Consider the following 16,623-nt stretch of genomic DNA (forward strand, 5'->3'; position numbering starts at 1 on the left):
AAGTCATGATGGCAGCCACAACTATGTGATCAAAGACCTGCCCCTTTTTATATGTATTGACGATATGACTGATTACCATCTTGATCCTGTGGACTTCCCCGGCAGGATCAACCAGGTACAGGCAGGGCATTCAAGCACATGTCAGCAACTGTTGGTCACAATGGTTGTTGTTGTTGTTGTTATATTGTTGGTTGCACAGTCAGCCAGATGTTTGGACTGGATTTGGGATTTTTATACACCTATCGAGTCCTTCCCAAGGATAGGCAGATGTTGTTGTTTGATGGTGTTAAAAGTATTGTTACAGGATATAAGCTATTCCAAGTAAAGCTGCCTTTTGCAATTGACTGATGGAGATTTTATCAATGCCGACGGTCTTCAAGTGGTGCTCCAGATGTTTTGGGATTGCACCTGAGGTGCCTATAACTATTGGTACTATCTTTGCTTTCTTTTGCCATAGTCGTTCTATTTCTATTTGCAGGCCTTTATATTTTGTGATTTTCTCCAGTTCTTCCTCTTCTATTCTGCTGTCTCCAGGTATTGCAATGTCCACTATCCAGACTTTTTTGTCTTTCTTATCAACAATTGTCAAGTCTTGGGTGTGGTGTGGCAGGTGCTTGTCTGTTTGAATTCGAAAGTCCCAGAGCGCTTTAGCTTCTTCATTTTCTATTACTTCATCTGTTTTGAGGTCCCACCGGTTCTTGCTTGCATGCAAATGATATTTCTTGCAGATATTCCAATGTACCGTTGTTGCTACTTTGTCATGCCATTGTTCGTAGTCAGTCTGTGTGATCTTCTTGCAGCAGCTAACTAGGTGGTCCACTGTTTCTTCAGCTTCTTTGCAGAGGCGGCATTTGCTGTCGCTGTCTTCTCAATTCTGGCTTTATATGCATTTGTTCTGAAGGCTTGGTCTTGTGCAACCAGAATTAACCCCTCTGTCTCTTTCTTCAACTTTCCTGCTCCTAGCCATTGCCAGGTCTTGTTGTTATCTGCTGTGTCTGCTAATTTTTTTGTGTACTGGTCATGTAATACTTTGCCTTGCCATGTCTCTTTTTTATTCTTCATTTGGTCCTTTTTATAGGCCAGTTTGGTTTCTTTGGTATTCAGTAAGCTTTCATTGTGTACTAGCTTCAGTGCATCTTCTTCACTGTCCTTATTTAATAAGAATAGTTGTTGTTGTTATTATTATTGTTGTTGTTATTATTATTATTATTTTGGAAAGTATGTAGTCACAAGGATCAAGGACACATGGTCAAATACTGTTGGATACTATTTATTGTGCTTTAATCATGCAATCATCAAGGCTAGGCTGGCAAAAATGTTAGACAGTGCAACATGAGAATGGAAATTGAACAGAAGAATGCTTACTCAGTGCAACCTGACATTGATGACACTCCAAAGAGGTCTACAATTTCTGCTTGGCTCATGACCAGCATAGGCCACTGAGTGCAGGAATGGGTGACATTGTTTTCTTCTCACTCCCAGCCCATTTCAAATGCTCCCCATGCCTGTGTTTTCCAGCCTCAGTTCAAAACTGCTATTTTCTGACTGGAGCCATCTTAAGCCCTTCAGAGTGGAAGCTCTTGAGCACTTTGTTCCAATCTGGCAGCTGGTCATTGTCCTTGGCAGACATTTTGTCCTGGGCTGCTGTGTTCTCCACATTCTTTATAATCTTGCTTGCTTACAAAATGGCTGCCCAAGGAGTCTCTCCAATTAAAATGAAAAATCCTCACCCCCAGAAACTCAACCCTTACATCTTCCATTTGTCACCCTTCTGGTTTCTGCCCCAGTTCCCCTTGTTTTCTCACCCCATGTCTACTGTATTGCTAATCTTCCCTTCCCTTTTTAAAAAGTTGTAGAAAGGAAGAACTGGTAGTTCTATGTTCTCTGAAACAGAACTACCAGTTCTTCCTTTCTTTATTCAAATTTTCCTTAGACCTTCATAGAAAAGTAGGAATGAAAGAACAACCTGGTCCCCCATTGCTTTGATTATTGCAGCATTAGAGGAACCATGCTACAATAAGGTGGAAAAAAAGGGGGGGGGAGTCTGCATTAGTGTCAAAGGATATAAAATGGGAAAGGGGCGTGAAGGCATCCATATGCACAAATTTCTGGGAAAGCAAAAGAAAATCACAGGAACTGCTGAGGATGGAACAATTCCTAAAAGAAAAGACAGGCACTGCTATATTGGTCAACACAGGGACCATCCAGGGAGGTTTGCATTCCCTGCCTGGAATGCAGGTTGTGTGGTGGCCATAGTGCAGACTGAACACCAACCAATCCCATTACTAACCCACTGAAATGTGGGCTGGAATTCCTGAAGTTGGCTTAAGAAACAGCTGGGAGAACGTGGGAACAAGCAGCTTAGCCTGTGGTGTGGAATTGCTCTGACTGTGGATGAGTTTTGTGGTGCCAATCTTCACCAGAGCTCCACCTAAAGTTCTCAGAAAATAATTGTGTGGACAGATTCAGTATTATTGTAATAGGCTGTGAGAATAACCTTGGGAGACAGAAGGAAGAGCCATAACCTAGACAACAATCTGACAAGAGATATCTCAGCCCACAGAAGGAATGGGAGTGGAGAAAGCATCTCAGAAGAGACCCTCCCTCATTCTCTGGAAAGTAAAAGGAAAGGAGGGAAGAAGGGCTTGCAGACTTGCAAGATTCTGTTACTGTAACCTTACATTAAAGCTGATGTGCTTCTTTAATGTTAGGTTAGTACTCATGGTTTTGGTTTCTTGTCTGGGCTACCTTGAAGAGTTGGAAATTATTGTCTGACAGGGAAGCACTATGACACCCTCCTTTCTACTTGTGGCTGATTCCAGATAGCACACACAAGATGTGAAATCCCAAGGCCATTTTTAAAAAATTAGCACGCTTCCCCAGAGGTATTAATTCATATTTATTAGAAAGAGAAAGAAAATAAATTGGATAATGTGTTTTATATGTACTGAACAACCCTGGAAATATTCATTAGAAAAGTGAGTAAACTTTTTGTTTTCACTGCATCATTTTTCAGCTGATAGGATACAAGCAAACCTCCTGGTCCTTTTATTTTATTTTATTTTATTTTATTTTATTTTATTTTATTTTATTTTATTTTATTTTATTTTATATTATATTTTATTTTATTTTATTTATATGATTTATAAGGCCGCCCGTATCACACAGGTAATTCTGGCAGCATACAAGGATTAAAAACAAACAAACAAAAAAATCCATGACCTATAACCTCTGGCACCCAAGGATAAACAAAACCAAAAAAAAGCACATCAGCTATAGCAGAGCTCATCTAAATTCCTGACCCAAAGGCCTGGGGAAGCAGCCTGGTCTTCAGGGCCTTATGAAAGGCTAACAGGGATGGGGCCCTCTAGAACTCTGGGGGGTGGGATGCTGTGCCATAGGACAGGCACTGCCGTTGAGAAGGTTGTCCAGACCATGACTGGATCCAGCATTTTTCACACTGGCCGTGTTTGGCATTGCTTGCTGGATATAATACAAGACATGGACATCCACAGGGGGAAAATGACAACCTAGGCATGATACTTTCACCACACAAGTGCTGTGATTTATGTCCTTGAATAAAATGTTGTGGCACTAGTATATAATTCAGTAGCATCCGAAGGATCTTGCTGCTGTCATCAGGACAAGTGTTATTGTGACATCACACACAAGTTCTTCCCATTTTGGGCATTCAAACAATATTGCATGCCCTAAAGAGTTGCAACACTGCTTTGTCAGTTAGACCTCCCTTTCCCTCTGCAGATGCACTGGCATAATTGCAGCATTTGAGTGATGACATCACACACTTGCCAGTTTGACATCATCATGACATCAAGACATTGGATACAGATCTTGTACTAGACAATTATAATAAAAACAGTATATATGTAACAGCCTGCTTCCACTTCAACATGGCCCTTGTACAGTCTCTTCTGCTTTCAAGCTAAATTCTATATATGACAATCTGGAAATTATTTACTGCTCAGTGTCAACACACTTGAACTAATCCTACCTGGATTGATAACAGGACTATAGAAAACCTCCAAACTAAAAATAGTGAAGGAGAAAATCAGACATTTTCTCTTTTTAAATATTATTTAACTCCAAGGTCCCTTCCAACCCTATGATTCTATGATATATATTTGCATGTGTGGTATTTGTATATATTTGCATTTGGAACAATATAAAGATTAGCTTGGCCCAAAGGTAACACATGCATAGATGAAGCACAATATATATATAATTTTGAAGCAATGAGTGCTCATCACATAGCACATGGTTTATATATAAATTGTCCCTAAGTTTATTTTTCAGCTTTTCCAATATCTGATAGGAGGATTAGGAAAACCTTATTTTCTTCCCCCTTTCAGATGAGTCATAAAGAAAATGATCTCAAAATCTGAGGGATGGCATCATTCCTTTTAACAAGGTGGCACAAGAGCTTTTATTTCTTAAAAAAAAAAAAAAAAAGCTAAGCCAGTGCTCCATGGGGCAAACATTGATTTTCATGTCATTCCTGTGGGCCTTCTGTTGAGATTTGCCCATGCAGAAGCACAGCCAAGGCACAGCCTGGAGCTGTGTTTTATCTTTGTTTTAAAGTTTAAAAAGGGAAGGAGAAGGAAAAACCCTAAGGCCACCTCACAAAATAGAACAATCCAGATATTTCAGAGTACAGCAACCTTTATTGCTACCAATAATATTAAGTTAAAATGGTTAGAGATTAAAATTTTGAAACAAACGGTGGTGGTTAGAATATTTCATGTATTGTGTTATAAGTTCTGTCTGACTCCACCATTGTAAAATCTTCAAAACCATTATTTATATTATCATTCAGTTCTTCCTTCTCTGTCCAACTTCCTGTCCCCACATTTAAGGGTGGCAATTGAAAATTATTGGAAGTTTTTTTAAATCTAGAACTACCTATATGCACTCTGCTTTCAGAAGAAATTATTGGTGATGATCTATCAGTCAGCAATTCTTTTTTCAGTTGCTCTTCTCTTGTCTAAAAAGAGACAAGTCTTTAGACAGGCTAAGCATAACATATTTTTGCGCAGCAAACACACACACACACACACACACACACACACACTAGCCCTAATTAAGAAATTACTAATATGGATGTAGTCAACGTGTGAGAATGCAAAGTGGAATGACAGAGAAAGAGCTGAGCTCCTTCTATTGATTTATTTAAATTAAATTAAATTAAATTAAATTAAATTAAATTAATATATTTCTATATAGCTTTCTGTGCTGAAGCATTTTCAGTCAAATCAGCAGTAAAATATATAATAAACAACAACTTAAAACAATATGAAGTCATCTTAAATAAAAACTAGAACATAATGAAAAAGCAGGGGAAGCATTCTTCCAACATTCATACCAGGAAAGCCTGAATGAGGAGAGAAGGTTTCAACAGGAGCCTAAAAGTTGTAATAGAAAACACCTCTGGAATTTCAGAGTCAAGAGCATTCCGAACCATGGACATCATCACAGAGAAGACCTGCCTATGAGCATCTCCTAAGTGGCATTCAGCAGCTGTCTGTAAATATAGTACACCTCCCCTGATGATCTCTGTGATCATCTGGGTCTATAACAGCAAAGCCAATATGACAGGTATGCTGATCCCAAGTTGTTTAGGGTCTTACATGTTAAAATCAGAACTTTGACCTTGGCTTGGTAATTGGCACTCCATGCAATTGTTTTACTGGCAAAGAGGCAACATACTCAAGCCCAGTCTGGCTCTCGCATTCTGCACCGGCTAGGAGTCCAATCCTATTTAGAGCAGGTCAATCCCCCACTTCCTGAACCTAGGGCCCACCCAGGCCAACGACCTCTGACTTATCGAAATTCATTCCCTGTTTACTGTATTGCCCCCTTCTAATGATCACTGCATCCAAGCACTGGTTTGGAATATGCCCGTATTTTTCTGATACAGATGTTATACAGAAGTAGAGCTGAGTCACCTTCCTATTGGGGACACCCAGTTCTACAATCTTTGATAAAAAAAATTGGGGATAAAATAGTGTTTTATAACATTCTATAATATACCTGCTGAGGATTAGAACAGTCTAGGGCCTTCGCTATTTATTCATTGGCTATGATTTTGCATGTATCCTTGATTACTAGATATGCAAATACTAATATAAAGTGGGATAGATTATTGTATTTTTTTAACCTTATTTTCAGGGTCTTCTATTGGTAAATCATGTGATTTCTTCTGTTTAATTTCAAGCTTTTCCAGTTTGGCTGGTGGTTTTTGCAGTATCCTTTCTGTATGTACCAGCTGTAGAAATAGATAGATAGAAGCTTATTTGTGAAGAGATTTTGTATTTTAAAAGAAAACAGACTGTTCTACTCTGTATATTTACTAGAAAAATATAAATTACAAATTAGGAAATACATTGGAAAATAAAACTTAGGAAATGGAAGCAGAAAGAACTACTCGGTGATATTTATGAGGGTTGAATAAAAAGTAATGCCTTCACTTACATAACTTCAGTTTAAATAGGGATATTTTAATAAATGAAATAGGAAAATAATTCTTGAAATGAGCTCTTTTGTTACCTGTATTTATTTCTCCACATAATCACCATCATTTGCTACACACAAAGAACTCCATACTTTGTCTCTTCAACCACGCCCTGACAGTCCTTTCCACCTCTTTATTTGAGTCAAACACATGCCCATGAAGCTTTCCTTCAATTTTGGGAAAAGATAGAAGTCACATGACACCAAGTCTGGACAGTACATTGGATGGGGTAAGACAGTGAGATTCAGCTTTGCAATTGCCTCTTGGGTAGCTCAAGAGGTGTGAGGCCCAATGTTTTCGCACCACAGAGAAATCTCCTTCCTATCCTTCAGAACTCTGCTTAATTGTTGTTTCAAAGTTTTGAGCATTACAGTGTAGTGCTCTCAGTTGATAGTGCTGCCAGGTTCAAGAAATCCACGTGAATAACATCATCTGCATCCCAAAAACTGCAACCATGAAGCCTGGGTTTTCTGACATTTTTTCCCCCCACAGGTGATTTTTGTGATGATATCGCATGGGCTGATGTTTCATTTTTGGTTCATAATGATGAGCCCATGTTTCATAAGCTGTCACAATGCTGTGAAGAAATTCATCACCTTTATTCTAGTAGCATGACAACAATTGCTGGCAAATTCCAGTTCTTGAAGCTTTCCTCTCTGCTGTCAGCATGCAAGGAACCTATCTTATACAAGCTTTTTGCTACTGAAGAACATCAGTAATGTGATTAACACATTCCTGTGAAATGCCAAGCTTGACAGCAGTTTCCCTTTGAGTAACCTACCAATTGTCCTTAATTGGTTCATCAAACTTTCTCAAATGAAACCTGTCAGTTGCTGTTGTAGGTCATCCACTTAGTTCTTAATCATACAAATCAGCTCTTCCCAATTCACCATCTTTATATTTTTTAGCCCAGTGACACACAGTACTCACATCAGCACAATCATCCCTATGAACAATCTGCATTTGATGGTGAATTTCAATTGGAGGGACTCTTCTGCAGTAAAAAATTAAATCATGGCATGTTGCTTAAAGCATACTGACAAATACTCACTGCAGGCTTCCATTTCATGAACAATAGCAACACAACATTTTTCTCATAGCAACTTCTTGACAACTGAAATGAAAGAACAGATGCTGAACAAACATGACGTAGCATGTCAGTACTGCCATCTGTTGGTGACAGCATTGGAGGCATTACTTTTCATTCAGCTCTTGTACAGTAGTTTGCAGTTTTGCAACTTCTGTGAACATACATCTCAGTTTAAAATGTATTATATTCTAAAAGGTGATTATGGCATCTGAGATTCTGATACAGTTCAACAGTGTCCTTCTGAGTGCCTAGTAAATTGGTACCATGTCAGAAAATCTGTATTCTCACCTTTAATTTCCAGATAAAGATTCTAAAGTTAAGCTCTTTTGTGCAATATTTTACACTTGGATTTAGAGATTTTATACTTCAAGTATAGATCATTAAAAAGTTGAGGCCAAACACTAAGTGACTTTCTTACTTGCTGAACCAAACCAGCATATAGTGAATATGTTTCTTCTAAGATGTTGTTTTCACTTTTTGCAGTAGGCATTTCCTTAACAAAATCTAATCAGAAAGTAAGATAGTTTGCAGGACCAATAAACTACATCAAAATCTAACATCTTATTTCAGCAGATAACAGGGAACTAGCTAAGCCAGATTTGCATTGTTGAATGTGCATGTGATTGCCTCCCTTTTAATTCCTGTTTCCTATTTTCACAAATAAATTTTTGTTTATACCTCAGTGTTTGTATTGATTTTAAGAAGGAATCTTTTCACTAAAATCTTCCTCATAACTGCACCCTTCTCTCAGTACTGTGCAAGGTTTGTTTTTATTTTGGTTAAGTTCTCTGCATCATAATTTGGGGAGAGGAGTAAGGATGACTACGGAGTAACAGAGATAAAATGGAACAGATATACAGAATGCTGCTTTAACAGATGCACAAACTTATTGATCCCATTGACTAGATGCGATGATTGTTGGTGGCACTGTGATAATTAATAGCTCTGGGTTTTTTTTACACAGCATTGTAAACTCTGATATGATCATGAGGAAATTAACCTTCTTTCACTTGTTGTGGTATCGCAAAAGATTCAGAAATATTGTTAAGGTTACTCGCACTTGAGCCAATGCTATATCAGTTAAAGTTCATTACAAATCAGTTTACATGTAGTTCATTGGAGCACTTAGTTCTATAAGCAACATCAAGCTTATTCAATACCCGGATAAATAAAGATGGCAAAGTGATGGAATGTGATGTTACTACCCAAACTCTGCGCTCTTATACTTGTGTTGGGATATTGCGTGCATGTATGAAAGGGGCGGAGCTTGCACCTCAAGAGGACTGCAACACACATTTTATCGCTTGCCACCTCTCACAGTCACCTATGATTTGAAATGCAATTTTAGGATATGCTGAGCTTTTGCACAGGTTTTTTTTGGGGGGGGGGAATCATGTATATGGCTTTGTATTTATTTTTTTTCCTTGTTGCCACTTGACTTTTTTGAAAGTTAAAAGCATATTTTAAAAATTGATACATCAGAATTTAGTTCAGAATAAACATGGGTAAGACTGGCCTTTAGTTTAGTGAATTTGAGTACATCAGTGTAGGCAATTACCAGAAGCCAGTCATGGTTTTTTTAAGTGAGGTATCAATTCTCATTCAAAAGCCACAAAATTAGATTTTCTCTGGTATCATGGTCTCCCTTTTAATTCCTCGGCATGTTTGCAAGAAGAAGGTTGGAATGTTTAGTTACTATTTTTTCAGTGTGTGTAGTTTAGTTCCAGCACACACAGTTATTCTTAAGTATGTATGTTTATTTGAAACAGACCAAATTCAGACCAGGATTTATGAAGCTAGTTTGTTTCAAAAAATTACAATTAAAATTATCCTGATTTTAGTGTTTGGTGTTCAGGTAATAAGCTATTCTACATATTAATCAGCTAATCCCCCATCTCAGGAAAAGCATTTTCAGGAGATTTATGGTCAGTACTAGCATGAAATAGGCATAGGAGAATTCCATATTGCCATGCTATTAATTCAGTCCTACTTATTCTGTTTGGTTACATGTACTTTTTGCTTATTTTTGGCATGGGATTGAAAGTCTATAAACTAAATCTATAAATACAGAAGTGTATTTTTAAGAAGAAGAAGAAGAGAGAGAGGGACATTATCACAAAGCTGTTCTGGGAAGAGCTTCAAGTGTAAGGAACAACCAGGAAGAAATGGAGCCTTCAGAATACATCAATTCTCACATCTAGAAGAAAGATCCATTGCTGGTGTAATTCATAGGCTACTGTACAAAATATCAACTCAAAACTGAAAGTATACCTAACTATTTTTGAAGATCACTTACCATGGCATCATCTGCTGTTCTGTTTTTAGAGGTTGGGCATGAAGTCTTGATTATTCCTTGCATCCGAAGTTCTTCCAAAATGTCTGATGATGTCTGTCTTTCTGTTTCTATCTTGCTAACTGATTTAATGGCACCTAAATATTTCAAATTATTTTTAAGGGGAGGGGGAGAATGGTTAATCAGCTTGTTTCTTTTGTATTTTCAATCATTCAAATTAATTCAAATTATTTTATTAATTAATTCATATTTTCACTTAGAGTGCTTGAATGCATAGAGGGGGAAAAGTTAGAAAAAGAAGGAAAAAGTATAAATTACAATACTCTTGGGATCATCTATTTTTATTCCCTTCAAGCTGCTTTCTCAAAGTATCCTTAAAATATATTCAGAGTTAAATTCTTTTACCATTAAAAAAAAAAAAGTTAAATCATAACCCATTTTTTCATTAACTCAACTAATTTGGATCTTTCATTGCTATAGTTTTTAGGACCTCTTCCCCCCACTCCCCACCAAAAAATCTGTAAGTATTGCATGGCACTTAATTTTATTTACCCTTTCTATCGAACAGTTTGATTTATAATAAAACCAATTAGCAAATGAAACTTTCAAGCCAATCCAAACTGTCTTCTGTATATATATGTAATTAATCAGTATTATTCACATTGCCCAGTTGTAGTTTTTTTGCCTTTGTTTTTGCTTATTCTTCCTGGACATTCCTGCCCTTATGCTTCTATGTTTTGCAGTTTATGCACGTATAGCTCACCAGCAATACTGACAGCTTAGCAATCTAACAATTTCAGATGGTCAGCTGGTATGGTAACCCACCAGTCACTCTACTCAAAAGCATCCTTCCCCCTTTGCTCAGGTCAAGAATTATGCTGGAATGCCTGCTAATGAGTATCTGTGGGACAGATTATAATACGCAGGGAACCTGAACAAGAAGAACAAAGGCACAGGAAGGACAAAGATGAGATGGAAGCCCATGTGTAGCTCCGAGACAGCTGGGCATGCATTTTACTTCTTATATCACAAAGCCTCATTCCTGAATTATGCAAATTATGCAAGAAGCACTCAATACAGCTGTCCTCAGAATAATGGTTCTTGAAGAAATAACTCTCCTCCCTATGAACCCCCCCCTTTATAATTTATGGTTCTAACTATACACACCTATATATTGACATTTTTTTTCTTCTTTAATGGACTGGTACCTCTTCATTCCATCTTCTGGCAAACCTCTTCCAAAGGAATCATCTGCAGCTGCTGATCCACCTTCTGAGACAATGCTGTCTGTGTCAAGAAATATATTCTCTGTAGCCTAAAACATAGATTACAGTATTATTTATACATAAACAATATTCTGTGCGTGCCTGCATGCACGTACTGTATGTGGGAGTGTCTGCAGAGAGACTGGGAGAGGTGATTGATTGCTGGTTTCCCTAATTTGGTTCTTTCCATGCCTGTTGGGACCACAGTTTGCTGCCATGAACAGATTACACCCCGTTTTGAAGCTCTGTGTTTGCTTCCAATCAGCCTCTGAGTGCTGTTGAAGATGCTGATTGTTGCCTAGAAAGCCCTATATGGTTAGGCTCCAAACGAGTGATAGCCCTGCCTTCTCCAGCCAGAACTGACCCAGGCAATGTAATTCTCTTGGAAAAAACTATTGAAAATCCCCCATTTCCATGAGCTACATACTATGGAGGCTTGTAGGCTCTGCTTTTCTATGACAGCACCTAAATCAGATCTTTATTATGATCATAGACCAGCATAAGGAGGGTGGGGTACAGTCAATTAAAAAGCATAGAAGATACATCAGAGTCTAAAAAAAATGAAAAGCTAGAAGATAAAAAATATCTATATTAAAACAGAAAGTATATATTAAAAAATGAGTCTAAAAAAATCTAAAATAGGGATAGGAACGTTAGGTGGCTGTAGTACAGCATAAAGCTTAGTATGTGGAAGACTATATCTATAAAATTACAGAGCACTCTTGTATGGCAAACTAAATGCTCATTAAGTCTAGTTTATAGTATGGCACAGGTCATCATCCAATGCATTTTAAGCACTGCTGCTCAGAACCTGGCAACCCTGTATGTTGTATCAGGGTTGATATCAGAAAGCAGCAGGGAGGTGTAGAATTGTCCTGTGCACCCTGGGTATTTATGCAGTAATGGTGAGATGAGGCTAGCATGAATGTTTCTGTAATATAGACACTGGATAAGCACATGCTCTGTTATTTCTGTGTGTCCAGAGTCACAAGGGCATTGCCTCTCATATCCCATGCTGAGTAGAAGACCTGGAGAGAAGCCCAAGGATGAAAATTTCCATGTGGATTGAAAATCATCAATCTTAGTTAATGGGCAAGGGCAAGGGGAAAAAAGGATAGTCTGAGCCAATAGTTGAGCATGGTCACCCACACTCTACCCTCCACTTTCATGAGGCCTATCCCTAGTCACAGGGTGGCATTAGAGACACATTTTGGGACTTGAAGAGCTGATCTTAGAAATTTGGATTGGACAAGTGCTAATGGTGCAAAATTGAAGAAGGGGCCCAGCTGGGCAACATAAAGAAGTTGTGCTATTGGCTTGGCTTCAAATAATTTGAGTGCTGCAGGTTTGTTTGTTTGTTTATCCAATTTATATAGCCACCCATCTCGCAAAACAAGTGACTCTGGGTGGCGTATATAGTGGCCACCTCTTGTTTTAAGGAATTTAAGGATGGTAGATGAGCTCCTTTGTGCATTTTCAGCAACTTAGTCCCCGGACTACCCCAGGTATTTGAAACAGGAGACCTGCTTAATCTTGTGGTCATCTATGCTCCAGGAATGGCTCTTGGGCCTTTTGGCAAATGCCATGATTTTAGTTTTCGAATAATTGAGTTCTAGCTGATTTTCCTTGCAGTACTATGTTAGTACTGTCAGTGCTCTTTTAAGGCCAATTGGTGTTCTTGAAAATATTTCTGCATCGTCTGCATAGAGTAGAACAGAGATGTGTCTTCCAGCAAGTTGTGGAGAGTGAAAGTTCATGTTGTGGACAAGGCCCACCATGAAGTTGATATAGAAATTGAATAAAAATGGGGCCAATATGCAGCCTTGCTTGACAGCTTTCTCAGTTTCAGTGGCCCTGGTGAAATGGCCTTGGGGGGTGGTACATCTTACTTTGAGTGAGGTCCCTTCATGTAGCATACATATTACATGAAGCAGATGTCAGTCAATCGAGGAGGCCTCCAGTTTTTCCACAATTTAGCTTGGAATATGGAATCAAATGCTTTAAAGCAGGGGTCCTCAAACTTTTTAAACAGGGGGGCAGTTCACAGTCCCTCAGAATGTTGGGGGGGCGGACTATAGTTTGAGGAGAGGAGGAGAGCCGCCGGACCCGGCATACCTGTCATGTAGAATAGTCCGACTCTGCAATCTCCCTCCTCGTGCATCGCCTGCAGCTCCTGACACAGCCCCGACACTTCCGCTTCTGACAGACAGCAGCGGCGGCCAATCAGGCGGGCGGGCCAGATAAATGACCCTGGTGGGCTGTATCCCACGGGCCGTACTTTGAGAACCCCTGCTTTAAAGTCTATGAAAATGACATAAAGGGAGGTTGTGTTGCAGGAAGAGTGTTTTTCAATGAGATTATGGAGTACTAGGTACTGATCAATGGTGGATCAGCCTTCCCTAAAGCCAGCTTGCTCCTTTGCAAGTATGTTTTCTTGTTCCAGCCAGTCCTGGAATTTCCATTGTAGGTATCTTGTGTAGAGTTTGCTGATTGTGTTGAGGAGGCAGATCAGTCTACAACTAGCGGGATCATCCTTTTCCCCTTTTTTTATATATAGGGACAATGATCACAAGCCCCCAATCCTTGGGGACTCGGCCATAGGTGTTGATGCAGGTAAAAAGTGAGGCCAGAGTGGGGGCCCAGAAGTCCAAGTTGTTTTTAATGGCCTCTGCAGAGATTAGGTCTTCTCCTGAGGTTTTCCCTGGTCATAGTTGAGCAATAAGGTTCTTGATCTCTGTCATTGTCACAGGTGCCCACATTGGCAGATTTTCTATAGTTTGGTTAGGGCATCCACTTTCAACAGAGGTGTCCATGTAGAGTTCCTGAAAGTATGCCTCCCAGGTCTCTGTGGGGATATGACAGTCCACCATGGAGGGACCATTGCTTTGGGAGCTTGATGTGATATGCCAGAATGAGGCTGAGTCACTGATTTGACTGCCTGAATGAGTCGTGTCCAGTTGTTTTTCATGGCTTCCTTTTTTTTTTTTTGCATGTCAGCAGTTGTTTGTAGTAGCACTTCTGCTGGAGGAAGTCCAGTGCAGTTGTCAATGGCAGTACCTATTCTATCCTTCCAATTGAAGTGAGGTTAATTGCCCCCACCCCCAACCCCAGTGCTGACCTTCAGGAAACCATTAAAATTGGAATGATTCCAGAGGACCTCTGGTGAATCCCGGTGCTTAGGATTATTGCAATTGTAACTGTCTTTTTAATGATTTAAAGGTGTTTTTTTTAAATTAATTTGTAGCATGGAGATTTTATTTTTCCTTTTATTACTCCTGTGAATTGGAGTCTTGGGAATGCATCAGATCAAGAAATTTAATAAACAAACAAACTCTCAGATTTCCCAGATTACCTACCTTCACCAAGACCCTACCAGTTACTTTGTACCTGGTCATTCTGAGTTTGCTTGTGTTGCATCAAAAATGGTTCCCATATTGGAAACAGAACCCTGCTTCTGATCATAGATCATTGCTAAATTCTAAGCAGACTTTAGATCATAGATCAGGATAGTGCCCTGGGAAACAGGGAAAATCTAAATTGAATTCTTTATTTTTCCAGCAGAACTGCTGCAAACTATATGCGTCCATCAAATTCATTTCAGCTCAGTATTAACCAAAGGTGTTTTGGGATAATGGTTTTTATAATACAATCGCCTGGCCCCATTCAAAGTTTTATGGTGGTAGAAGACAAAGTCAGACCCATTCCAATTTTCATTTTCTTCCATTAAAAAAAATCTATTAAGGAGAAAAAGGTGCAATATTTATATTTTGGGGATAGCAGTAGCAGACTTTTCTCAGAAGGAACTTGAAGACTGAATTCAGAATAAATAGGCAAGGCTGAACAAGAAGACCACTTTATTCCAGTGTTCATTTTCATAAACATAATTTTCTTATGACATTTCTTATAATATAAGAACATGGTGTCTTCTTAATTGTGGTGGTGCTTAATGGCCTAGAATATCCTTTAGTTATAGGAATGGGACAACCACTAGAATTGGGAAAGGAAATAATAAGACAATTCCGAAGGAGGAGGAGGAGGAGGAGGAGGAGGAGGAGGAGAAGGAGAAGGAGAAGGAGAAGGAGAAGGAGAAGGAGAAGGAGAAGGAGGAGAAGAAGAAGAAGAAGAAGAAGAAGAAGAAGAAGAAGAAGAAGAAGAAGAAGAAGAAGAAGAAGAAGAAGAAGAAGAAGAAGAAGAAGAAGACAACAGACTATGAAGAAGCAGGATAAAAAGAGTATTGGTGCTTTTGAAATTTGGTGTTGGACAAAACTCCTGAGAATACCATGGACAGCCAAGAAAATAAGCAAATGTATCATTGAACAAATCAACCCAGAGTTCTCACTCAAGACACAAATGACCAGGCTCAGATTATCCTGCTTCAGGCACTTTATGCATAGACCTAGCTCTCTAATGCTGGGAAGGTGGAAGCAAAGAGAAGAGGATGACCAGCAGCAAGGTGGATGGACTCAATTACAGTGGAGATGGGTGCATAGTAAGAATTTTTGCTGGAATTAATTGGATTGGAAGCGATCTGGGGGACCTTTAGGGGTCCATATTGTTGCTTTTAGAGATCAGATGCAGGAAGGACACACAGTTTTACTGTGCTCCACAAGTATGTTTATACAGTAAATAAAATGGACATTACAACCTTTTCCCCCATTCTCCAGTGATCTCCAATGTAAAGGAAATTAAACACTGACTTTAGAACTATTCATGAGCAGTGGAAGCAGAGAGAAGATTTAACAGGGCATTACCTGGTTTGGGGTTTCTCTGCCATGATGCTGATTCTTGGATACTGATTTCTTGACAGTTGCTCTGCTGGAAGTAGTGCAGCCCATGGGTAAAACAAGTGTCTGGTTAAAAGTAGAACAAGTAGTTCTGCTCTCTGATTTTCAGCAAAACTGTGTGAGTGCAGCACCATCACCATGAACGTAAGCTGTTGCTATGGTCTGTTGCTACAATAAATCACACTCAGAAAAGTCTTTTGTCTATGGTCTAACCCTGTAATCGCTCAGCATCTACTTACATGGCCTTGCTTAAACATGGACAGTTTGATTTTATACGGACAGTAGAATAACAATCGCAAATCTTGGTGGATTATGCAAGAATGCTCCCTAGCACCATTAAGGAGAGAAAAACACATGTTTAAGTACGATCTTTTCTCCTGTAACAGTTTGAATCCAGATATTTCCTTTGGCAATAAAACAAAGAAAAGAAAAATAAAAATAAACACAAAACACTCTCAAACATAATGGAGGAAATGTTTCAGCTTAGTTCAGTGGCTCTTTCATTTTACATTCATATTACATTCAAAGACACAAACTCTAATAAAGAAGGGGATTAACTGGTATAATAGAGAATCTTTTAAAATAAACTGTTATGAGCTAAAGATAACATATGTTGCCTGCTAATCGCTCTCCACAAAACAGAAAGCTTAAGCAGTGTTTGA

At 38.9% G+C, this 16,623-nt stretch overlaps 1 protein-coding gene across 4 annotated transcripts in view; it reads right to left on the reverse strand.

Annotated features, from left to right (window-relative positions):
* STMND1 (stathmin domain containing 1) overlaps nucleotides 1-11,457 on the reverse strand; it is a 31,093-nt gene extending 19,636 nt beyond the window's left edge. The window contains exons 1-4 of one of the 4 annotated variants that reach the window (XM_088130871.1): nucleotides 11,294-11,452; nucleotides 11,080-11,199; nucleotides 9,916-10,049; nucleotides 6,176-6,283 (exon numbers count right to left, since the gene is read on the reverse strand). In XM_088130871.1, the coding sequence (XP_087986997.1) occupies nucleotides 6,176-6,283; nucleotides 9,916-10,049; nucleotides 11,080-11,128 (291 nt within the window). In that variant the 5' untranslated portion in view covers nucleotides 11,129-11,199; nucleotides 11,294-11,452. Of the gene's footprint in view, nucleotides 1-1,254; nucleotides 5,003-6,175; nucleotides 6,284-9,915; nucleotides 10,050-11,079 lie in introns of those variants that run through there. The other 3 variants (XM_025173142.2, XM_025173146.2, XM_088130873.1) reach the window with 3 other exon arrangements.
* Between the last annotated feature and the right edge of the window lie 5,166 nt (nucleotides 11,458-16,623).

Source organism: Python bivittatus, unplaced genomic scaffold (assembly GCF_059951505.1).
Source record: "Python bivittatus isolate LINGU-HERP-01145 unplaced genomic scaffold, Pbiv_v1 ctg000840_np1212, whole genome shotgun sequence".
Taxonomy (NCBI): domain Eukaryota; kingdom Metazoa; phylum Chordata; class Lepidosauria; order Squamata; family Pythonidae; genus Python; species Python bivittatus.